This window comes from Oncorhynchus mykiss, chromosome 25 (assembly GCF_057628025.1).
Source record: "Oncorhynchus mykiss isolate SJ-2025 chromosome 25, ASM5762802v1, whole genome shotgun sequence".
Lineage (NCBI taxonomy): Eukaryota > Metazoa > Chordata > Actinopteri > Salmoniformes > Salmonidae > Oncorhynchus > Oncorhynchus mykiss.
Window position 1 is genome coordinate 19,233,267 of NC_143046.1, and position 24,456 is coordinate 19,257,722.

At 43.3% G+C, this 24,456-nt stretch overlaps 2 protein-coding genes across 7 annotated transcripts in view; one reads left to right on the forward strand and one right to left on the reverse strand.

Annotated features, from left to right (window-relative positions):
- Positions 1-23,434, reverse strand: part of LOC110504728 (storkhead-box protein 2) — a 104,555-nt gene extending 81,121 nt beyond the window's left edge. Inside the window, exon 1 of one of the 2 annotated variants that reach the window (XR_016491813.1) lies at positions 22,549-23,411. Coding sequence is in view for 1 of the 2 variants with exons in the window: in XM_021583522.3 (XP_021439197.2) it covers positions 22,549-22,876 (328 nt within the window). In the remaining variant the exon portion in view is untranslated. Of the gene's footprint in view, positions 1-22,548 lie in introns of both variants that reach the window. The other variant, XM_021583522.3, reaches the window with a different exon arrangement.
- The window catches only part of LOC149971555 (uncharacterized), a 62,194-nt gene that overhangs the window by 23,158 nt on the left and 14,580 nt on the right, over positions 1-24,456 (forward strand). For 2 of the 5 annotated variants that reach the window (XR_016491816.1, XR_016491818.1), the window contains exon 3: positions 5,196-5,301. The exons of the other annotated variants lie outside the window; for them this stretch is intronic. The gene's annotated coding sequence lies outside the window, so the exon portion shown is untranslated. The remainder of the gene's footprint in view (positions 1-5,195; positions 5,302-24,456) is intronic. 5 annotated transcript variants of the gene reach the window in all.

Here is a 24,456-nt window from a genome sequence, read left to right on the forward strand (position 1 = left end):
CGGGAGCTTGTGTGCCCCATCAGCTACGTTTTATAGGTATTTATTTCTGGCATAACGGGAGCTTGTGTGCCCACTCAGCTACGTTTTATAGGTATTTATTTCTGGCATAACGGGAGCTTGTGTGCCCCATCAGCTACGTTTTATAGGTATTTATTTCTGGCATAACGGGAGCTTGTGTGCCCACTCAGCTACGTTTTACAGGTATTTATTTCTAGCATAACGGGAGCTTGTGTGCCCCATCAGCTACGTTTTATAGGTATTTATTTCTGGCATAACGGGAGCTTGTGTGCCCACTCAGCTACGTTTTACAGGTATTTATTTCTGGCATAACGGGAGCTTGTGTGCCCACTCAGCTACGTTTTATAGGTATTTATTTCTGGCATAACGGGAGCTTGTGTGCCCCATCAGCTACGTTTTATAGGTATTTATTTCTGGCATAACGGGAGCTTGTGTGCCCCATCAGCTACGTTTTATAGGTATTTATTTCTGGCATAACGGGAGCTTGTGTGCCCCATCAGCTACGTTTTATAGGTATTTATTTCTGGCATAACGGAAGCTTGTGTGCCCCATCAGCTACGTTTTATAGGTATTTATTTCTGGCATAACGGGAGCTTGTGTGCCCCATCAGCTACGTTTTATAGGTATTTATTTCTGGCATAACGGGAGCTTGTGTGCCCCATCAGCTACGTTTTATAGGTATTTATTTCTGGCATAACGGGAGCTTGTGTGCCCCATCAGCTACGTTTTATAGGTATTTATTTCTGGCATAACGGGAGCTTGTGTGCCCCATCAGCTACGTTTTATAGGTATTTATTTCTGGCATAACGGGAGCTTGTGTGCCCCATCAGCTACGTTTTATAGGTATTTATTTCTGGCATAACGGGAGCTTGTGTGCCCACTCAGCTACGTTTTATAGGTATTTATTTCTGGCATAACGGGAGCTTGTGTGCCCCATCAGCTACGTTTTATAGGTATTTATTTCTGGCATAACGGGAGCTTGTGTGCCCCATCAGCTACGTTTTATAGGTATTTATTTCTGGCATAACGGGAGCTTGTGTGCCCCATCAGCTACGTTTTATAGGTATTTATTTCTGGCATAACGGGAGCTTGTGTGCCCACTCAGCTACGTTTTATAGGTATTTATTTCTGGCATAACGGGAGCTTGTGTGCCCCATCAGCTACGTTTTATAGGTATTTATTTCTGGCATAACGGGAGCTTGTGTGCCCCATCAGCTACGTTTTATAGGTATTTATTTCTGGCATAACGGGAGCTTGTGTGCCCACTCAGCTACGTTTTATAGGTATTTATTTCTGGCATAACGGGAGCTTGTGTGCCCCATCAGCTACGTTTTATAGGTATTTATTTCTGGCATAACGGGAGCTTGTGTGCCCCATCAGCTACGTTTTATAGGTATTTATTTCTGGCATAACGGGAGCTTGTGTGCCCACTCAGCTACGTTTTATAGGTATTTATTTCTGGCATAACGGGAGCTTGTGTGCCCCATCAGCTACGTTTTATAGGTATTTATTTCTGGCATAACGGGAGCTTGTGTGCCCACTCAGCTACGTTTTATAGGTATTTATTTCTGGCATAACGGGAGCTTGTGTGCCCCATCAGCTACGTTTTATAGGTATTTCTTTCTGGCATAACGGGAGCTTGTGTGCCCCATCAGCTACGTTTTATAGGTATTTATTTCTGGCATAACGGGAGCTTGTGTGCCCCATCAGCTACGTTTTATAGGTATTTATTTCTGGCATAACGGGAGCTTGTGTGCCCACTCAGCTACGTTTTATAGGTATTTATTTCTGGCATAACGGGAGCTTGTGTGCCCCATCAGCTACGTTTTATAGGTATTTATTTCTGGCATAACGGGAGCTTGTGTGCCCACTCAGCTACGTTTTACAGGTATTTATTTCTAGCATAACGGGAGCTTGTGTGCCCCATCAGCTACGTTTTATAGGTATTTATTTCTGGCATAACGGGAGCTTGTGTGCCCACTCAGCTACGTTTTACAGGTATTTATTTCTGGCATAACGGGAGCTTGTGTGCCCACTCAGCTACGTTTTATAGGTATTTATTTCTGGCATAACGGGAGCTTGTGTGCCCCATCAGCTACATTTTATAGGTATTTATTTCTGGCATAACGGGAGCTTGTGTGCCCCATCAGCTACGTTTTATAGGTATTTATTTCTGGCATAACGGGAGCTTGTGTGCCCACTCAGCTACGTTTTATAGGTATTTATTTCTGGCATAACGGGAGCTTGTGTGCCCACTCAGCTACGTTTTATAGGTATTTATTTCTGGCATAACGGGAGCTTGTGTGCCCCATCAGCTACGTTTTATAGGTATTTATTTCTGGCATAACGGGAGCTTGTGTGCCCACTCAGCTACGTTTTATAGGTATTTATTTCTGGCATAACGGGAGCTTGTGTGCCCACTCAGCACGCGTGTGTGGAGGGAGAGGTCAGGGCACAATTGAGTGAATGAGACACAAAAGGGAAAGGGAATTTAGGGAGAAGAGTGTAATGCTTGGCTTGGTTTATTTTTTGTTGTGCCCCGCAAATGCACATGTACAAATGGAACACTATAGTCAAGTAAGGCCTAATCAACGAGGGGCTATGCATTCTTTGGAAAATAATGAACAAGTGGAACAGAGTTGCATTATTTTCTAGAGAATACATTGAGCCCCGAGTTGACTATACCTTTCATACCATGGCTATAATTTAACACATTTGACGCTAGAAATGTGTTCATTTGCAGGTAGAAATGTGTTCGACAACATCCACTGAAATAGCTGCAGTAGTTGCCTTGGTAACCAAACCATCAGTCTTAGCTTGCTATAATGAAAATCGAATTCAACACTGCCGATAATGTTTTCAATTCGACTTTTGTTTTCAAAAGCAAATATAGAACATGTAAGAATTAACTATAGCCATTGAATTCTACCCCGCTGATATACCATGCATTATAGGGAAATAATGCACGCTCTTGAATGCCCTTCAAGCCAATCAGAAATTAGTATTCAACAATGCCATGGTATAAGATAAATTAACATTGTCTCCATGACCAAACTTCACTTCAGGCAGCCGCAAAGCACATTGGGGCGGCAGGGTAGCCTAGTGGTTAGAGCGTTGGACTAGTAACCGGAAGGTTGCAAGTTAAAACCCCCGAGCTGACAAGGTACAAATCTGTCGTTCTGCCCCTGAACAGGCAGTTAACCCACTGTTCCTAGGCCATCATTGAAAATTAGAATTTGTTCTTATAACTGACTTACCTAGTTAAATAAAGATAAAAAAAATAAATAATTAAAATGTATTTTATTTAACATTCCACAAAATAGTTTTACAGTATTTGAAAAAAATGTCATCTCTGGACCAAGATCGAGCTTGGAAGTTCTTTAGAGTCCTCGATTCCTCATACCCATCCCTAGTTGGGGCGGCTCTGTGGTGATCTCCCAGTCAGACCCCTGGGCCTCCGGAATTAGTTTGGGCTCATGTTACTGGGAGTGCTATGTCAGGCCTTTTAGTGATGACAGGCATGCACAGCCACACTGACCATGTGACCCCAGTAAGCAGCCAACGATACAGCCGCCGCAGCCCCCCTCTCACCCCATCATTCTTCTCCTTGGGGTCTTGGCGTGTTTGAGATATTCTGTCCCGTCCCCCACCAACACCACCACCCCTCCATTCCCAGGGCCTGAGGAACCCTCCTGGGACAAACAGCTCCTGCAGACCTCTCCCCATCACATAAACCTGGACCACTTTGGCCTTTTATCAGTGGAATCTCATAACATACATGACAGCGCTCCTCGAGGCTCAGCCAAACATGGTCTAAATTGTCAGCCATTCCCCCCGCCCTCCAACCCCCTGTCTATCACCACAGCCCTCCTCCACCCCACCCCCCTTTCTAACACCACAGCCCTCCACCCCCCCCCCCCCTTTCTATCACCACAGCCCTCCTCCACCCCATCCAACCCCCCTTTCTATCACTACAGCCCTACTCCAGCCCCTCCAATCCCCCTCTCTATCACCACAGCCCTCCTCCACCCCCTCCAATCCCCCTTTCTATCACCACAGCCCTCCTCCACCCCCTCCCTATCACCACAGCCCTCCTGGATTTAATATTTTGTTGCTGCTGCTCTCCCATTTCCTAATTTGACCAATGTTCCATTTCCCAGAAAGAGAAAGAGCTCTGAAAATGAGCGCCAGAAAGAGCTCTGAAAATGGTAGCTAGCTAGCTAGCTGCTCCACCAGCGAAACCCCCCACAACCCCTCATCCCCAACCAAGTCGTTTTTAATGCAGCTCCAGCACTGTTTGGGTAATAAAATGATCTCATGCTCTCTGCATGCTGCCATGCCATTAGTAGGCCCTGACTGAGAGAGTGCAGGTCCCCCTCTCATCTCCTCCTCTGCACGGCCTCTGACCCCGGTCAGGCAGAGAGCACTGTGGGAAGATCAGCTGGAATAACAGGGGGGGGGTTGTGTCCTCAGGGAGAGGACCTGAGTGGAAGCAGGGATTTCAGGGGCACACAGGGAACTCTGAGGAGAACCAACTCCCTCATGGTGCCCCATCCTACCTAGTAGGACACAGCAGCCACCAATGAACATCTTTAAAGATAATCATGTACATTTAATACCAAAGCTGTCACTACCTTCCAGATAATCAAATCCCTTTTTGATGGTTTGATCTCTGACCTTTTCTTCCGCTCAATGGTCGTCTGTGTGTAGCAGTTGCATGAATCACAATGGTGACTGACTTTCTGATATTTCTACCATTCCAGTTGAACAGTCTATTCAGTATCCTCTCCACAGTTCAGGGCCATTGGCCATTGGCCCAGGGACAAAAACATTGCCACGATTTCAGACAGAAATATTTCATCAGTTTAAAGAGTCCCTCATTGGCTGTAAGTCTCCTAGACAGAGTAGGGAAGTGGCTGTATTGGATCGGAACAGTCTGAGGTTTGGAGCTCAACAATCCTGCCATTTGGGCAGCGGGGTAACTTTTTCTGTTCTGTAAGGAAAAAGTCAAGACAGAATTTAAAATAATATAACACAGTTTTTACAGAAATGTGGTGAAAACGTGTTAGCACTTAAAATTCTGATTTATTCCGTTTCTAACAAGGCCTGCTTCTAGCAGTTGAGGCACGATAAAGGAATACATGGTAATTAACCAAATTTCATGATTAAATGTTTAGGGCCGTCCTCTCCTTCTAGATGTGATGGAACACAAGTCGACCTACCGTCCACACATGTGGAAAGACCTGCTCAAGAACAGCCAATCCCCGCCAGCCAATTGGCACAGTAAGTGTCCGGTACACGACACAATCACTCTCCAATCAACTAAAATAACACAGCTATGACCCACTCAACTGCCTGTCTCCAAACGTGTGTGTGTGTGTGTGTGTGTGTGTGTTTGCACCCCAACAAAGAAAACACACAAATACCCCCAAATTCGAAGGATTCACACAACTCCTAAAGCACCATGCAGCATCATTTAAAAAGACATCGCCATGTGTGAAGGGGGTAGGATGAAAGCGCTTAATGAAAACCTGATGACTCTGTCATTCTATAGTCCACCCAATGGAACAAAGTTTGTTGTAGCAGAGTTGAGCCCTTGCTGAATGGCTTGGATTATGTGCAAGCTATGGCTTGATCTAGCATGATAACTATTGGCCACTTTCCAATATCAACTTCAAGTGTTGCCAGTGATGTTATAACTTGAGACTCGCAAACCACAGCGATATTTACGGTTGTGGTGTTTATATTGGTTACATATAAACACAATGACAAAACATTTGAAAGGCCATTGGAAAAAGCACTAGGCCCTTGTTCCATTTTAGTTGCTCATCTGTAGGATTCCCTGCTCAGCTCAGCACAAGTAAGCATTTCACAGCCCATGTGACAAATACAATTTGATTTGAGCCGTGGTGAACTGTCTGTATCCATTCTGAGATTATTTTAAAAGCTTTTTTGTAAGGCAGCGGCAGCCTGGGTGGGCTGTAATTTAGTCTGAGTAAATGTAGAAATCTCAGTCTGGAAATAAAGACATTGCAATGAGTGACATAGAGCAAGGAAGAGTGAAACAAACAGAGAGCTAGTCCGGAGACGACCCAGAACATTTCTACACACGTCCCCCCTGCTACAGGGAGCTAGTCCGGAGACGACCCAGAACATTTCTACACACGTCCCCCCTGCTACAGAGAGCCAGTCTGGAGACGACCCAGAACATTTCTAAACACGTCCCCCTGCTACAGGGAGCCAGTCTGGAGACGACCCAGAACCTACACACATCCCCCTGCTACAGGGAGCTAGTCCGGAGACGACCCAGAACATTTCTACACACGTCCACCAGCTACAGGGAGCCAGTCTGGAGACGACCCAGAACATTTCTACACACGTCCCCCTGCTACAGAGAGCCAGTCCGGAGACGACCCAGAACATTTGTGAGCCAGTCTGGAGACGACCCAGAACATTTCTAAACACGTCCCCCTGCTACAGGGAGCCAGTCTGGAGATGACCCAGAACATTTCTAAACACGTCCCCCTGCTACAGGGAGCCAGTCTGGAGATGACTCAGAACATTTCTAAACACGTCCCCCTGCTGCAGGGAGCCAGTCTGGAGATGACCCAGAACATTTCTAAACACGTCCCCCTGCTACAGGGAGCCAGTCTGGAGATGACCCAGAACATTTCTAAACACGTCCCCCTGCTACAGGGAGCCAGTCTGGAGACGACCCAGAACCTACACACGTCCCCCTGCTACAGGGAGCTAGTCCGGAGACGACCCAGAACATTTCTAAACACGTCCACCTGCTACAGGGAGCGACCCACTGCTGTGCCATTGTGGATTGAGGGGGGGGGGGGGGGGGGGGGGGACTCTGTCACAATTATTCTCTCTGTCTCTCTCGCTCTGAGAGCCGGAAGCATGGCAGTGCTGTGTTTTGTGCTGGTCCTATGGCCTGGTCCTATCCTATCCTATGGCCTGGTCCTGGTCCTATGGCCTGGTCCTATGGCCTGTCCTATGGCCTGGTCCTATGGCCTGGTCCTATGTCCTGGCCATTAATTCCTCATTGTAGCCAACGAAAAGGAAAGATAATTGGATAAGACAACAATATCAGCTGTAGCACCATGATTAAGTAGTATGTAGGTAAGACATTTCATAAAAGGAGTTCTAATTCTCAATGATGAGAAATATGCAAAAACTAAAGCAATGGCTACTAACACACAATATTGTCTTATAAACTCAGCAAAAAAAGAAACGTCCTCTCACTGTCAATTGCGTTTATTTTCAGAAAACTTAACATGTGTAAATATTTGTATGAACATAACTAGATTCAACAACTGAGACATAAACTGAACAAGTTCCACAGACATGTGACTAACAGAAATGGAATAATGTGTCCCTGAACAAAGGGGGGGGGGGGGGGGGGGGTCAAAATCAAAAGTAACAGACAGTATCTGCTGTGGCCACCAGCTGCATTGAGTACTGTAGTGCATCTTCTCCTCATGGACTGCACCAGATTTGCCAGTTCTTGGTGTGAGATGTTAACACACTCTTGCACAAAGGCACCTGCAAGTTCCCGGACATTTCTGAGGGGAATGGCCCTAGCCCTCACCCTCGGATTCAACAGGTTCCAGAAGTGCTCGATGGGATTGAGATTCGGGCTCGTCGCTGGCCATGGCAGAACACTGACATTCCTGTCTTGCAAGAAATCACGCACAGAACGAGCAGTATGGCTGGTGGCATTGTCATGCTGGAGGGTCAGGATGAGCCTGCAGGAAGGGTACCACATGAGGGAGGAGGATGTCTTCCCTGTAACGCATAGCGTTGAGATTGCCTGCAATGACAACAAGCTCAGTCCGATGATGCTGTGACACACCACCCCAGACCATGACGGAGCCTCCACCTCCAAATTGATCCCGCTCCAGAGTACAGGCCTCGGTGTAACGTTCATTCCTTCGGCAATAAACGCAAATCCGACCATCACCCCTGGTGAGACAAATCCCCGACTCGTCAGTGAAGAGCACTTTTTGCCAGTCCTGTCTGGTCCAGCGACGGTGGGTTTGTGCCCATAGGCGACGTTGTTGCCGGTGATGTCTGGTGAGGACCTGCCTTATAACAGGCCTACAAGCCCTCAGTCCAGCCTCTCTCAGCCTATTGCAGACAGTCTGAGTACTGATGGAGGGATTGTGCGTTCCTGGTGTAACTCGGGCAGTTGTTGTTGCCATCCTGTACCTGTCCCGCAGTTGTGATGTTCGGATGTACCGATCCTGCGCAAGTGTTGTTACACGTGATGCCACTGCGAGGACGATCAGCTGTCCACCCCGTCTCCCTGTAGCGCGTCTTAGGCGTCTCACAGTACGGACATTGCAATTTATTGCCCTGGCCACATCTGCAGTCCTCATGCCTCCTTGCAGCATGCCTAAGGCATGTTCACACAGATGAGCAGGGACCCTGGGCATCTTTCTTTTGGTGTTTTTCAGAATCAGTAGAAAGGACTCTTTAGTGTCCTAAGTTTTCATAACTGTGACCTTTATTGCCTACCGTCTGTAAGCTGTTAGTGTCTTAACGACCGTTCCACAGGTGCATGTTCATTAATTGTTTATGGTTCATTGAACAAGCAGTGTTTAAACCCTTTACAATGAAGATCTGTGAAGTTATTTGGAGTTTTACGAATTATCTTTGATGGACAGGGTCCTGAAAAAGGGACGTTTCTTTTTTTGCTGAGTTTACATTAGCTATAAGCATGTTATGTGAGTTTACATTAGCTATAAGCATGTTATGTAATTCATTATCTGACCCAATAGCCTATATACTATATCGTGATTGTTAGAAGAGAATTTGGCTGTAGAGATTTTTTTCCCCCTCTAATTCCTCCTCGCACATCAAAACATCACCAAAACACACCTCTCACTCTTTGTGCAACACAACGTTCACCACAATAACAACAGCAAGCCCTCAGAAACACTTTAGCTTCCCATTATGAAAAAGGATAACTGCTTCATGCAATAACTCTCCCTGCAGCAAGCCATTCAGTAACACTAGCCCACATTACAAAGCACACCACTGCTTTCTACACAACAATGTTTAGCTTCAAGGATGCCCCGCCCTCTCCAAATACTAGAGTGGTGTTTTCTGATTAGATGCTGCATTTTAGTGACCATTTTCAGGAACTGGGTCACACTTGTGGCACTATACAAGTATCTGCCAAAATAAAGGAAACACATGAGTAAATGAGGGTTCCGGTGGCTCGGTTCTGGTGTGGGGTGCATTTTCCTGCCATGGTTTAGGTCCTCTCAAACCCTTGGAAGGCAAGGTAAACTAGTCATTTCTATCCCGATGGGAGTGGTCTCTTCCAGGATGACCACGCCCCCATCCACAGGGTGTGAGTGGTCACTGAATGGTTTGATGAGCATAAAAACAATGTAAAGCATATGCCATGGTAGTCTCAGTCACCAGATATCAACCCAATTTAACACTTATGGGAGATTCTGGAATGCCGCCTGGGAGAGCGTTTTCCACCACCATCAACAAAACACCAAATTATGGAATTTCTCGTGGAAGAATAGTGTCTCATCCATCCAAAAATTCCAGACACTGGTAGAATCTATGCCAAGGTGCATTGAAGCTGTTCTGGTGGCTCGTGGTGATTCAGCGCCCTATTAAGACCATTTATGTTTGCGTTTCTTTTATTTTGGCAGTTACCTGTACCTTTTGCTTTAAAGGGGAAATCAGCAGTTGCTACATTCATTTTTGGACATATAAATTAATTATACGTACCCATTGATTCTTGAAGAATATAAATGCCTCATGAACTTAGTTCCAATGTCATACCCCATCAGAACCTGAAATAAGATTTTTTTTACCCAATATTTGTAAACAAAGTAAATGTAAACAAACACGAAATCTAATTTTATTTGTCACATACACAAGGTTAGCAGATGTTAATGCGAGTGTAGCGAAATGCTTGTGCTTCTAGTTCTGACAATGCAGTAATAACCAACAAGTAATCTAACCTAACAATTTCACAACAGCTACCTTACACACGAGTGTAATGGGATGAAGAATATGTACATAAAAATATATGAATGAGTGATGGTACATAACGGCATAGGCAAGATGCAGTAGATGGTATAGAGTACAGTATATACATATGAGATGAGTAATGTAGGGTATGTAAACATTAAGTGGCATTGTTTAAAGTGGCTAGGGATACATTTTTACATCAATTTTTCCATTATTAAAGTGAGCTGGAGTTAAGTCAGTATTTTGGCAGCAGCCACTCAATGTTAGTGATGGCTGTTTAACAGTCTGATGGCCTTCAGATAGAAGCTGTTTTTCAGTCTCTCGATTCCAGCTTTGATGCACCTGTACTGACCTCGCCTTCTGGATGATAGCGGGGTGAACAGTCAGTGACTCGGGTGCTTGTTGTCCTTCATGGTCTTTATGGCCTTCCTGTGACATCGGGTGGTGTAGGAGTCCTGGAGGGCAGGTAGTTTGCCCCCGGTGATGCGTTGTGCAGACCTCACTACCTCTGGAGAGCCTTACGGTTGTGGGCGGAGCAGTTGCCATACCAGGCGGTGATACAGCCCGTCAGGATGCTCTCGATCGTGCATCTGTAAAAGTTTGTGAGTGCTTTTGGTGACAAGCCAAATTTCTTCAGCCTCCTGAGGTTGAAGAGGCGCTTTGTTATTGTTTCAACTACTAATTGCTGCTTTAAACTAAACTATCAGGAATTATCTGACAATTCAGAGAGAAAAGAATTACAGAACAAATCTTTCTGGGAGAGGCTCAAAACCAATGAACTATGATCTTACAAGACAGAATCCGAAAATACGTATTTTAGAATCATTTATTCAGACCCCTTCCCTGTTTCCAAATGTTGTTACGTTACAGCCTTACTCTAAAATAGATTGAATTATAGTCCATTTACACACAATACCCCATAATGACAAAGCGAAAACAGTTGACATTTTTGCACATTTATTACAAATAAAAAAACAGAAATACCTTATTTACATAAGTACTCAGACCCTTTGCTATGGGACTAGGAATTGAGCTCATCTGCATCATATTTCCATTGTTCATCCTAGAGTTGTTTCTACAACTTGATTGTAGTCCACCTGTGGTAAATTCAATTGATTGGACATGATTTGGAAAGGCACACATTACTGTCTATGTCTACCTGTCTATATAAGGTAACACAGTTGACCGTGCCTGTCAGAGCAAAAACCAAGCCATGAGGTCGAAGGAATTGTCCGTAGAGCTCCGAAACAGGATTGTGTCGAGACACAGATCTGGGGAAGGGTACCAAAAAATTTCTGCAGCATTGAAGGTCCCCAAGAACACAGTGGCCTCCACCATAATTGTAGGTTGGCTAAGTTGATCCTGGTGTAATAAAGACCTGTTTATTCAGCTGGTGCTCTAAGTGTTACAGTGTGATTGGTAACTAATAGCAAGGTAGAATGGATGTGCAGAAAAACTGTTGATGAAAACGTTGTTACTGTCATGCAGCTGAGACTATAAGAAAACTAAATCAGGAAGCACCAGTGACTTGGTCACTAAAGAAGTGGTCAGATGACTCAGATGCTAAGCTACAGGACTGTTTTGCTATCACAGACTGGATTATGTTCCGGGATTCTTCCGATGGCATTGAGGAGTACACCATATTAGAGGTCGACCGATTAATTAGGGCCGATTTCAAGTTTTCATAATAATCGGAAATTAGTATTTTTGGAAGCCGCTTTTTTGATTTATTAAAAAAATGACACCTTTATTTAACTAGGCAAGTCAGTTAAGAACACATTCTTACTTTCAATGACGGCCTAGGAATGGTGGGTTAACTGCCTTGTTCAGGGGCAGAACGACAGATTTTTACCTTGTCAGCTCGGGGATTCAATCTTGCAACCTTTTGGATACTAGTCCAACACTCTAACCACCTGCCTCACGAGGAGCCTGCCTGTTACGCGAATGCAGTAAGAAGCCAAGGTAAGTTGCTCGCTAGCATTAAACTCATCTTATAAAAATCAATCAATCATAATCACTAGTTAACTACACATGGTTGATGATATTACTAGTTTATCTAGCGTGTCCTGCGTTGCATATAATCGATGCAGTGCTCATTCGCAAAAAAGGACTGTCGTTGCTCCAACATGTACCCGACCATAAACATCAATGCCTTTCTTAATATCGGTACACAGAAGTATATATTTTTAAACCTGCATATTTAGCTAAAAGAAATCCAGGTTAGCAGGCAATATTAACCAGGTGAAATTGTGTCACTTCTCTTGCGTTCATTGCACACAGAGTCAGGTTATATGCAACAGTTTGGGCCGCCTGGCTCTTTGCAAACTAATTTGGCAGAATTTTACGTAATTATGACATAACATTGAAGGTTGTGCAATGTAACAAGAATATTTAGACTGATTAATGCCACCCGTTAGATAAAATACAGAACGGTTCCATATTTCACTGAAAGAGTAAACGTCTTGTTTTCGAGATGATAGTTTCCGGATTCGACCATATTAATGACCTACATTTCTGCATTTCTGTGTGTTATCAGGTTATAATTAAGTCTATGATTTGATAGCGCAGTCTGACTGAGCGATGGTAGGCACCAGCAGGCTCGTAAGCATTCATTCAAACAGCACTTTCGTGCGTTTTGCCAGCAACTCTTCACTGTGCTTCAATTATTGCGCTGTTTATGACTTCAAGCCTATAAACTCCCGAGTTTAGGCTGGTGTAAACGATGTGAAATGGCTAGCTAGTTAGCGGGGTGCGCGCTAATAGTGTTTAAAACGTCACTCACTCTGAGACTTGGAGTAGTTGTTCCCCTTGCTCTGCATGGGTAACGCTGCTTCGGTGGTGGCTGTTGTCATTGTGTTGATGGTTCGAGCCCAGGGAGGAGCGAGGAGAGGGATGGAAGCTATACTGTTACACTGGCAATACTAAAGTGCCTATAAGAACATCCAATAGTCAAAGGTATATGCAATACAAATGGTATAGAGAGAAATAGTCCTATAATTCCTATAATAACTACAACCCAAAACTTCTTACCTGGGAATATTGAAAACTCATGATAAAAGGAACCACCAGCTTTCATGTTCTTATTTTCTGAGCAAGGAACTTAAACGTTAGCTTTCTTACATGCCACATATTGCACTTTTACTTCTCCAACACTTTGTTTTTGCATTATTTAAACCAAATTGAACATGTTTCATTATTTATTTGAGGCTAAATTGATTTTATTGATGTATTATATTAAGTTATAATAAGTGTTCATTCAGTATTGTTGTAATTGTCATTATTACAAATAAAAAACGAACAATTGGCCGATTAATCGGAATCGGCTTATTTTGGTCCTCCAATAATCATTATCGGTATCGGCGTTAAAATCAGAATCGGTCAACCTCTACACCACATCAGTCACTGGCTTCATCAATAAGTGCATTGATGACATCATCCCCACAGTGACCGTACGCACAGTGACCCGCTATGCCCTCAGTCAAACCATCAAAAAACAGCCAAAGCGTCAATACAGGACAAAGATTGAATCCTACTACACCGGCTCAGACACTCGTCGGATGTGGCAGGACTTGCAAACTATTACAGACTACAGAGGGAAGCACAGCAGCGAGCTGCCCAGTGACACGAGCCTACCAGACAAGCTAAATTACTTATATGCTCGCGTCGAGGCAAGCAACACAGAAGCATGCATGAGAGCATCAGCTGTTCCAGACGACTGTGTGATCATGCTCTCCGTAGCCGATGTGAGTAAGACCTTTAAACAGGTCAACATTCACAAGGCCGCAGGGCCAGAAGGATTACCAGGATGTGTACTCCAAGCATGCGCTGACCAACTGGCAAGTGTCTTCACTGACATTTTCAACCTGTCCCTGACTGAGTCTGTAATACCAACATGTTTCAAGCAGACCACCATAGTCCCTGTGCCCAAGAACACTAAGGTAACCTACCTAAATGTCTACCGATCCATAGCACTCACATCTGTAGACATGAAATGCTTTGAAAGGCTGGTCATGGCTCACATCAACACCATTATCCCAGAAACCCTAGACCCACTCCAATTTGCATACCACCCCAACAGATCCACAGATGATGCAGTGTCTATTGCACTCCACACTTCCCTTTCCCACCTGGTCAAAAGGAACTCCTACGTGAGAATGCTATTCATCAATTACAGCTCAGCGTTCAACACCATAGTACCCTCAAAGCTCATCACTAAGCTAAGGACCCTGGGACTAAACACCTCCCTCTGCAACTGGATTCTGGACTTCCTGTAAAAATACAAATATGAATAATATTATGCTGACTCAGCTGTGCCTCATAAGTAATACAACAAATGATCTATTACCAGTGTGATCATACACCTAAAATTTTAAAATATAATTTGAGAAGAACAGCATTGGCAGGGCAAACCAGGCATGGCCAATACGCAGTGATAATGTATTGGGCCAATAGCCTACTGCACAAACCTCATTGAAAACAGAACTGTTTTTAATGGGTTAATGTTGCATATGCTTACATTTTTTAAGTCATGTTTTTTACAAATCTGAGCGGTAGATCTCAGCTTGCATTTTAAATCAGAAAGTGATGTTCAATCAGAAAAGGTCAGTGACCACTGGTACAGTATAGTGTTTACTCAAAGTAAATGGTTCTCAGGTGCCGTCTTTAGAACCCCCTTGAAACTATGCAATTAGACCAGAACACGTCAGTTTGAGTAGACTTAACCTGACAAGAGATCACAACAAGACTAAACATGCTCTTTGCAAATAGGCAACAGCATGGGAGCTGCCTTACAAATGTGTTGTAGGGAAGGTAACAAAGAGCCCCAAATCGTATGTGTCCCTCTAGCCTACCTCATTCTAGCTGGCTAGCAGAATCATTCAGAAAAAACGCCTGTAAGAGCAGTGCATATTACAGTGTGTTACAACATCTGATGCTTGTGCTCCAGGCCATACTTATTTACTCACCAGATCAGTTATTCGTGTCAGTCTAAAAATGTCTATGGATAAAAATAAAATTCCCTGTCTTATCTCTTGAAATAGCTCCAGATACTGGTATGTGCACCATAAAGAGGACATCATTAAAATGGTGGGGTGGTATTATTCGCTATGCAACTGTGGCACCTAGTGGACAAAGAAGGACTTAAAAGTCAAATATTTACAATTATGTTACCTTTTGTTGCATTTCTTAGGCTACTTCGTTACCATAACAAACCTACCTGAAGAGCATTCAAAGAAAAGTCCAACAAAATACAGTCAGAATCGCAATGACATCCAATGACAACTCAAGCATCACAGTTAGAAATAGACTGAATGGTACTTGTATGTCCCGATGCTTGAAGTTAACTAAATATAACTAAATATAAATATTTACTGAGAAGTTAGCTAGCTCATCCACAGGATGTCGCCGGATGTGTGACTTATGTTATTCCAGTGTATTACAACTGGAGTCAACTATGGTAATTTCCATGTAAAAGGACCCATGAGAACCAACATGTGAAGTTTATAGAAGCATGTCAAATTGAGTGTCAAATGAAAGCTAAGTCTATATTCTTGAGAAATTAAGGCATATACACATTTTGCAACCATTTTACATCCTAAAAATGTGGAATAAGCAAAGGCTTTGTTTTGTGGTCAAACAGATGGAAAAGGGGTCTTAGAAAACATTTACCAGAAAAAACTGCCACAAATACATCAAAACACAATGATGTAGAAGTACAGACCCCTGCCAACTAATATCAACACTTATTACGTTTTGGATAGATTGTTCTGCCTTCTGTAAGCTTAAGAAACATTGCCTTGTGCCTTAAAAGTCTGTTACCCAAAACCCACATATCTTTGAGTTATTTACCTAATTTCTCTCCCTCTTGAGGGGGGGGATAATGAAAGATAACACAAAGTAGACCTAAAAATGTGTTAGTATATTAACTGATATCAATTGTTTATGTATTATTAAGTGATTAAAACTCAATTCCGTTACCAAATTGTACTTCCGAAAAAAAAGAATTGGTAACGGAATTTCTGCAATTGAACTGGCTACAATGGGAAGTCATAGTAGTCACATCAACAGTTGGGTACCCAAGTTTGGACAGCACAGTAGAGTATGCAAGAGTCGAGTACACTATAATGTACTGTACTGTTTCGTACTGAAGTATGATCTACTATACTCTACTGAGCTCTACTGTTCTGTACTTTAATGTCCAAACTCGTGAAACATAGACGTCTATGATTGGTTCGGATTTGGTCCTGTCCGGAACAACCACATGGTCTTGTTTGGGGGCAGAGCTAATTAAAATAATACCCAGTGTGTAGAATAATACCCAAATATGCAAAGAAGGATATTGCATACTTATACATTTGTGGTTCAATAACCAAATGTTGTTGTTGTTGTTTAAATCAAGGTGTCATGTCATAGCAGACACCCCATTGTTCCTGCAGACATGTTGAATCTTCATTTGGAGCAGAAAACATGGACACATGAAAAACTGAGGGAGATTTTATAGAAATTCTGTTACCAAACTTTGCATCTGCACAATTCTACCAGTAAATGTGTAACACACACAGGTGTCTGTAATCATGGCCGGGTGTGGCCTGATATCATTGGTTAATTCTTAGATGTAAAAATAACATACCAAAAACATGAATGGATAGCATACGGTCATAAATACAATGTGGCTCCATAGGCCTACAAAAATGTACAATGCTGTCTGGATCTTTAATTTAAAAAGACTCTTGCTCCCGTCGGGCCTCATTTACTGAAGGGAACAAGAGTCTTTAAGTTAAAGATCCAGGCAGCCTCTCGTTTTAACAATAAATTGTCCCTTCAGTCTCAACGTAGACTTTGATCTGAAGCCATTCTTGTGATTATTGTGATTTTGTCATTGTAAATGTTTGTAGGCCTTTGTAGCCACATTGTATCTATGATCGTATGCTATCCATTCATGTTTTTGGTATGTTATTTTTACATCTGAGAATTAACCAATGATATCAGGCCACACCCGGCCATGATTACAGACACCTGTGTGTGTCCTTTGACACCATATAAACTAGTCACCCTGCAGTGTTTGTCATTGTACCCTGAAGAGGACAGCTTGTCTGTCCAAACGTTGATTATTAGGTTATTCAATTATTGCATCTGAGCTCCTAGAGTGTGCGTCTCTCCTTTAATTTTTCAGTTGTTCAACTTTTAAATCAATGGTTTTTGTTTGGCATACATTTTAAGAGTCTCGGCGCAATTCTGTTACCATGGGATTGCCCCTATCCAAAAGCAGTATTACTGGGGGATGATCCTGCTTAAAGGATTTGAGTGCCTTCCCCACTGGAAATACTTCAGAGATCAGAAAGGAACCCCATGACCACAACATAATGACTCTCACAGGCATTGTCTACACCTGAGTCTGATCCACCTTTCTCTCAGAGACTCAGAGAAAGAGAGATCAAGAGCGAGAGAGGGGGGAGGGAGAGAAAGAGAGAGAGAGAGCGCTATCCCGTCCTGCTCACCTGTTTTGTGTCTAGATTCTAAGTCTAAGACAAGTTGATACCTACTCAACCTGAGCCATATATTGAGGCCTTGTGTTCATTAGGCCCTTATGTTAATAACAAAACATATGGCCAAATAATTCTATGAAATAAAGTACAACTGTATTTGTTCAAACAAGAAGGCACTACATAGGCAGTCCAACCTCATTAGGTGGCAGCACTGAAGCAGGTTGTTGTAAAAAGGTAAGCTAACATTATTTTTAACATTACCAAGTGAAGTACTGAATGATGAAGGGAAAAAATAAAATGCCTTTGTGTGTGTACACGTGTGTGAGAGAGAGAAGGGGGGGGGGGAGCAAGAGAGAGAGGCCAGGAAACAACCTGCCTGGAGGTGTGAGCCCAACCCAGCTGGCAGGGAAACAGTGGTCTGATGAGAGAGGAGAGGAGATTTACGAGGAGCTGTGACACGTAGCGCCCTCCTCCTGCCTGCAGAGACAGAGTCCACACGGAACACACCACTGACTCCCCCACACAGCAGCCAGAGCCAGGGTAGAGGAACAGAACAGTACCAGAGCACTACATTATCACCTCAATGCTGCTGGGCTGTTCTTCTGCTCATCTTTGTAGAGAAACAAAGGGTGTTTCTTTTTTTATCTGATGAATTCAACTACCGGTAATTGTGTTGCGGGAATAGGTGTGTAGATGTATGTGTGTGTGTCACAGGAGTGGGTAATTGTGTTGTGGGAATAGGTGTGTAGATGTATGTGTGTGTGTCACAGGAGTGGGTAATTGTGTTGTGGGAATAGGTGTGTAGATGTGTGTGTGTCACAGGAGTGGGTAATTGTGTTGTGGGAATAGGTGTGTAGATGTATGTGTGTGTGTCACAGGAGTGGGTAATTGTGTTGTGGGAATAGGTGTGTAGATGTATGTGTGTGTGTCACAGGAGTGGGTAATTGTGTTGCGGGAATAGGTGTGTAGATGTATGTGTGTGTGTCACAGGAGTGGGTAATTGTGTTGTGGGAATAGGTGTGTAGATGTATGTGTGTGTGTCACAGGAGTGGGTAATTGTGTTGCGGGAATAGGTGTGTAGATGTATGCGTGTGTGTCACAGGAGTGGGTAATTGTGTTGTGGGAATAGGTGTGTAGATGTGTGCGTGTGTGTCACAGGAGTGGGTAATTGTGTTGCGGGAATAGGTGTGTAGATGTATGTGTGTGTGTCACAGGAGTGGGTAATTTGATAACGGTGTAATTTTATCCTCAGACAAATTACAACTACAAAGGCTCTAGAGACCTTCATGTTACCATAGGTGGATGAGGCAGACTAGATGAAGGAACAGTTTAAAGGTTAGGTGTCCTGGTAGGTGAGGGGGTTCCCCTTTCTGCCTCCTCCTACCCCTGACTACTAGTCACAAACACAGATGTAAGGGTGCATGGCTTTTCTTTGGGCCTTGATGCCCTATAAAAAGACCAGAGACCACAAGTACAGTAACTGAAAGATAATAGCGAGGAAGGAACATTGTCACGTGGTTAAGAGCAAACACTTAGAGAATGTTGGACTCGATATCAATGATGACCCAAGTGCTGCACTGTGGTTGGCAGTGTTCCGCACTGGGACTCAAACACAATACAGTCCTTGATGCAATGTGATTCAGCAGCAATGCCTCATCTCTTACCGCTCCAACTCCAACCCACTTTTATCCTACAGAAAGGAGAGTCTACAGCAGCGGGTACTGAAAAACACATCAGGGCAACACTTCACTATTGTGGAGTTTGACAGTTAGGTAGATACAGTACCTTTAGAAAGTGTTCAGACCCCTTGACTTTTTCTACATTTTGTTACGTTACAGCCTTATTCTAAAATATATTAAATATTATTTTTTTCAGCAATCTACACACAATAAAGAAAACAGTTTTTGTAATTTTTGCATATGTATTAAAAAAAAACATATCGTATTTACATAAGTCTTCAAACCTTTTGATATGCGACTAGAAATTGAGCTCAGGTGCATCCTGTTTCCATTGATCATCCTTGAGATGTTTCTACAGCTTGATTGGAATCCAACTGTGGTAAATTTAAGTGATTGAAAATGATTTGGAAAGGCACACACCTGTCTATATAAGGTAACACAGTTGACAGTGCATGTCAGAGCAAAAACCAAGCCATGAGGTCGAAGGAATTGTCCGTAGAGCTCCGAGAAAGGATTGTGTCGAGGGCACAGATCTGGGGAAGGGTATCAAAAAATGTCTGCAGCATTGAAGGTCCCAATAACATAGTGGCCTCCATCATTCTTAACTGGAAGAAGTTTGGAAGCACCAAGAGTCTTCCTAGAGCTGGCCACGCGGCCAAACTGAGAAATCGGGGGAGAAGTGCCTTGGTCAGCAAGGTGACCAAGAACCTGATGGTCACTGACAGAGATCCAGAGTTCCTCTGTGGAGATGGGAGAACCTTCCAAAAGGACACCCATCTCTGTAGTACTCCACCAATCAGGCCTTTATGGTAGACTGGCCAGACGGAAGCCACTCCTCAGTAAAAGGCACACGACAGCCCGTTTGCCAATAGGGATCTAAAGGACTCTCAGACCACGAGAAACAATATTCTCTGGTCTGATGAAACCATGGTTGAACTCTTTGGCCTGAAAGCCAAGCCAAGCGTCTGAAGAAAACATGGCACCATGGTGAAGCATGGTGGTGGCAGCATCATGCTGTGGGGATTTTTTCAGCGGCAGGGACTGGGTGTATAGTCAGGATCGAGGCAAAGATGAACGGAGCAAAGTACAGAGAGATCCCTTTATGAAAAACGTGCTCCAGAGTACTCAGGACCTCAGACTGGGGTGAAGGTTCACCTTCCAACAGGACAACGACCCTAAGCACACAGCCAAGACAATGCAGGAATGGCTTCGGGAGAAGTCTCAATGTCCTTGAGAGGCCCAACCAGAGCCCGGACTTGAACTTGATCTAACATCTCTGGAGAAACCTGAAAATAGCTGTGCAGCAACGCTCCCCATCCAACCTGATAGAGCTGAGAGGATCTGCAGAGAAGAATGGGAGAAACTCCCCAAATACAGGTGTGCCAAGCTTATAGCGTCATACCCAAGAAGACTCAAGGCTGTAATCGCTGCCAAAGGTGCTTTAACAAACTACTGATTAAAGGGTCTGAATACTTACAGTGGGGCAAAAAATAATTTAGTCAGCCACCAATTGTGCAAGTTCTCCCACTTAAAAAGATGAGAGGCCTGTAATTTTCACCATAGGTACACTTCAACTATGACAGACAAAATGAGAAAAAAAATCCAGAAAATCACATTGTAGGATTTTTAATGAATTTATTTGCAAATTATGGTGGCCTCATCTTTTTAAGTGGGAGAACTTGCACAATTGGTGGCTGACTAAATACTTTTTTGCCCCACTGTATTTAAATGTTATATTTTAGTTTTTTTTTTTTCTAATACAGTTGCAAAAATGTCTGAAAACCTATTTTTGCTTCATCATTATGGGTTATTGTGTGAAATACATTTGAGAATAAAGCTCTAAAGTAACCAAATGTCAAGCGGTCTGAATACTTTCTGAATGCACTGTATGCAGCCTATATTTCCCACTTCTCATATAGGGCTCTTTTTTCCCCATTTTATTTTCTACCACAGGCTACGGCTACACCGGATAGTAGGTCTGAAGTGATGTAAACACTACTCTATTGCTACTTTGAAAACATGCCTGTCGGCCTGTCTAGAATAAAGAGATGTGTGTGATGTTTCTGCTCTGATTGGAGAGAATAAAAGGAGGAATGTTTGTGATAAAGCACTCATTCTCTACTGTAGAAAATGCATTAAAATGTAGTCTGGAGAAATACAACATTGGTAATAACAATGTTACAGGCTAAATGTAAAAAAGTATATTTCCCATGTATCTACAGCCATCCTACAAAGTGACTTTTGCAGAATGTAGTGCTGAGCCATTAAACTAATTAACCAACATCCGTTCAAACACCTGAACTCATCATGAGAGGCCAGTGGCTCATGGGTCTGTGTACCCACATCCATACCAACACATCAGAGGCGGTCCTAGCTTTTTGGGTGCCCGAAGTTCTATTTACAATAAGTGTCTCCAAAATGACAACACATTATTTATGATTAATTTCTATCGGGCACAAAATAATCTCAAACACAACCAAAGCCAACAGCAAATGCCTCCAACACATTTGTAGTGTCACAAGCTTGATGTAGTCATTGTGTGCTATGAATATGGGACCAAATACGTAACTTTTAACTACTTTAATACACAGGTGAATTTGTGCTAATACTTTTGGTCCCCTAAAATGGGGGGACTATGTACAAAAAAGTGCTGTAATTTCTAAATGGTTCACGCAATTTGGATACAAATACCTTCAAATTAAAGCTGACAGTCTGCGCTTTAAACTCAGTCATTATATAATTTAAAATCCAAATTGCTGGAGTACAGAGCCAAAACAACAACAAAATTGTCACTGTCCCAATACCTTTGGAGCTCAATGTATATTGGAAATTGATCTGTGGCCTACAGAAGGGGGGCCGCCAGTTGCCCATCCCTGATGTATAGGATGAGTAATTGAGGCCTGGGTGTGTAAGCTTACACCACCAGAGTGATTGGCATGCATGATTCTATTCATAAACTGAGACAAGTCGCTCTCCTCCTCCGAGGTATATTCAATGTCTTTAAACAGCTGACTAAGAGCATATCAAATACGTTGCTATGGTTCCTATGGCAAGACCTCTGTGTAGTTCATGTTTGCTTGTCGGTAGATGTTGAAATAGCCCTTGGCCCGGCCCGATAAAGTATATTCCTGCTTAGGCATGTTACATTAATTGTCTAAAAGTGTTGCAAAGCGAACATTGAAGATTTTGAATGCAGCCCAAAATGGCCAAACAGTGGTTAACACCACTTCTGATGTGCATGCATTGTATTGATGCTGGTGTGCCGCATAGCATCAACAATAAAAACACAACAACATATACATAAAAGGATATTGCTGATGGCATTGTTTTAAAGTACACAATGCCATCATTTTGCTTACCTAAATATTTGATGTGGAACCCTCGCGGAGGATTGAGAGACCTCCTCATCCATCCCTCTCTGAGAACCTCCAGGTGATCCTCTTTACCCTGGATCAACAGCACGTGCTCGTCAATCCAGCCCAGGAAAAACGTGTCCGATATGGCGTCCGATATTCTTTGATTCCAAACGTGCTGTGTGTTCTCAGCTTTAAAATCCGCAAAAATCTCATAGCCGGTGTGATGGCGCGGCAGTTCGTCGCTCTCAGACACACCAGTCGAATCACCCTTGCCGATCCTTGTCAATACGATGGCCAGGGAGTGCGGCGCTATCTGCAGAAAAGACTCCATTGTCGAGTTGTCCTAAGTCGTGAACGTTAAGTCATGAACAACATCAAACATGACACCATTCCGTTTTATACATAAATCCGAGTAGGGTAGCTAGGCAGACGACTTTGTTCTGTAACGAAGACATAGCACACATTCCACAGTAGGCTGCACAGCTCCTATTTTTTTCTATCCAGCCTCGTCAAGGCAACGTACCTGTCTGATGTTTTATGTCGAACGTACTCCTCAAATTAATCGAAATGACATCCACGTCTCAACCCTGGTTAACCCGGGGCGAATTGTATCGAATTCGACTACAAATTGGGAGCTAATAATTTAATCTAACAGAGAACGGTTACCGAGGATTCGATCTCGTGGGACACCTGTCCCTACTGCACCGCGCTCAAACTCGTGCCATCGCCTATTGTATATTGAAGGTAAACCCCTTCTTACCTTGCGAGCACAGGGAGTCCAATTTCAAGGTACCGGTGATCTTTCTCCAACAGGCAAGGTAAAATCCCTGGAGAAATCCTCAGGCGGGCCTCCAAGGTGTTATTACGCCACCTGCAGGCTGCTGTTCGCAGATAAACTTGAGTAAAGGTTGTTTCTTGTTGCACAGTGTAGCTGGTGCCAGCCAACCAGACAAAAATACCACTGTTCAGGCATAGGGCCTATAAAATAGATTCTGTAGCTGTCCATGAACAAAACCCCTAAACGTATTGAGAAGATGCAAATTAACTACTTTTATATCTCTTCTAGCTCTACTGTCCTAAAGAAATGGTTGGCACCCCATCCGTCCATTTCAATTGTGTTTATTGGAAACCAGTATATTAAACCAGTGCATTGTCACCTATACAACATTATCTAGTAAAGTTAAGTTTGGCTACTCTATGTGTGACTCAAGCACTCAACACGTGTCCTATGGTTGTTGGGCATATATGAGGGAGGTAATCATATATAACTCACCTTACCTCTCTTGACTTTTGGGGGGTCGAAGTCGGCCTATGAGCAACCCTATTGGTTTGGGTATTACCACATGCTGGTCCCTTTTTCGTCCTGCACCTGACCTAGGCCAGCGATCAGTTGTCATGAGCCCGAGGAGCATCAGACAGACGTGAGACTGCCCACACAACCGGATTAGACCAAAGTCAGTCCTTACAGTGTAGATAAGTCCTTACAGTGTAGATAAGTCAGTCCTTACAGTGTAGAAAAGTCCTTACAGTGAAGCAAAAGCCCACACTTTCTCTACAGTACAAACATGACAGATTTATTACAGTCTAGAAGGTTTAACAGATGATATCTGTCACTTGTATGGTGTTCTTACCCCTGAAATGTAAAGTGTGAATGGGTGAAATGTCTGTCCATGCTAGATTCAAACCAGATGAAAAAAGAGAACTAAAATACCTCCCAGATAGGCCTTTTTGGCAGGATGCCATGGTAGTGTATCGTAACATGTTGTTTCCCTTACTAGGTTCAGGTTTCTCTTGGACATGTTCCTGGATTTTCCTCTCTAAAGGGCACTGATATAAAGAGCATATGGAAATAGTATAAATTTCACAGCTGTGGTGAGAAAAACAGGCTTACACCTGGATTGATCTCCCATC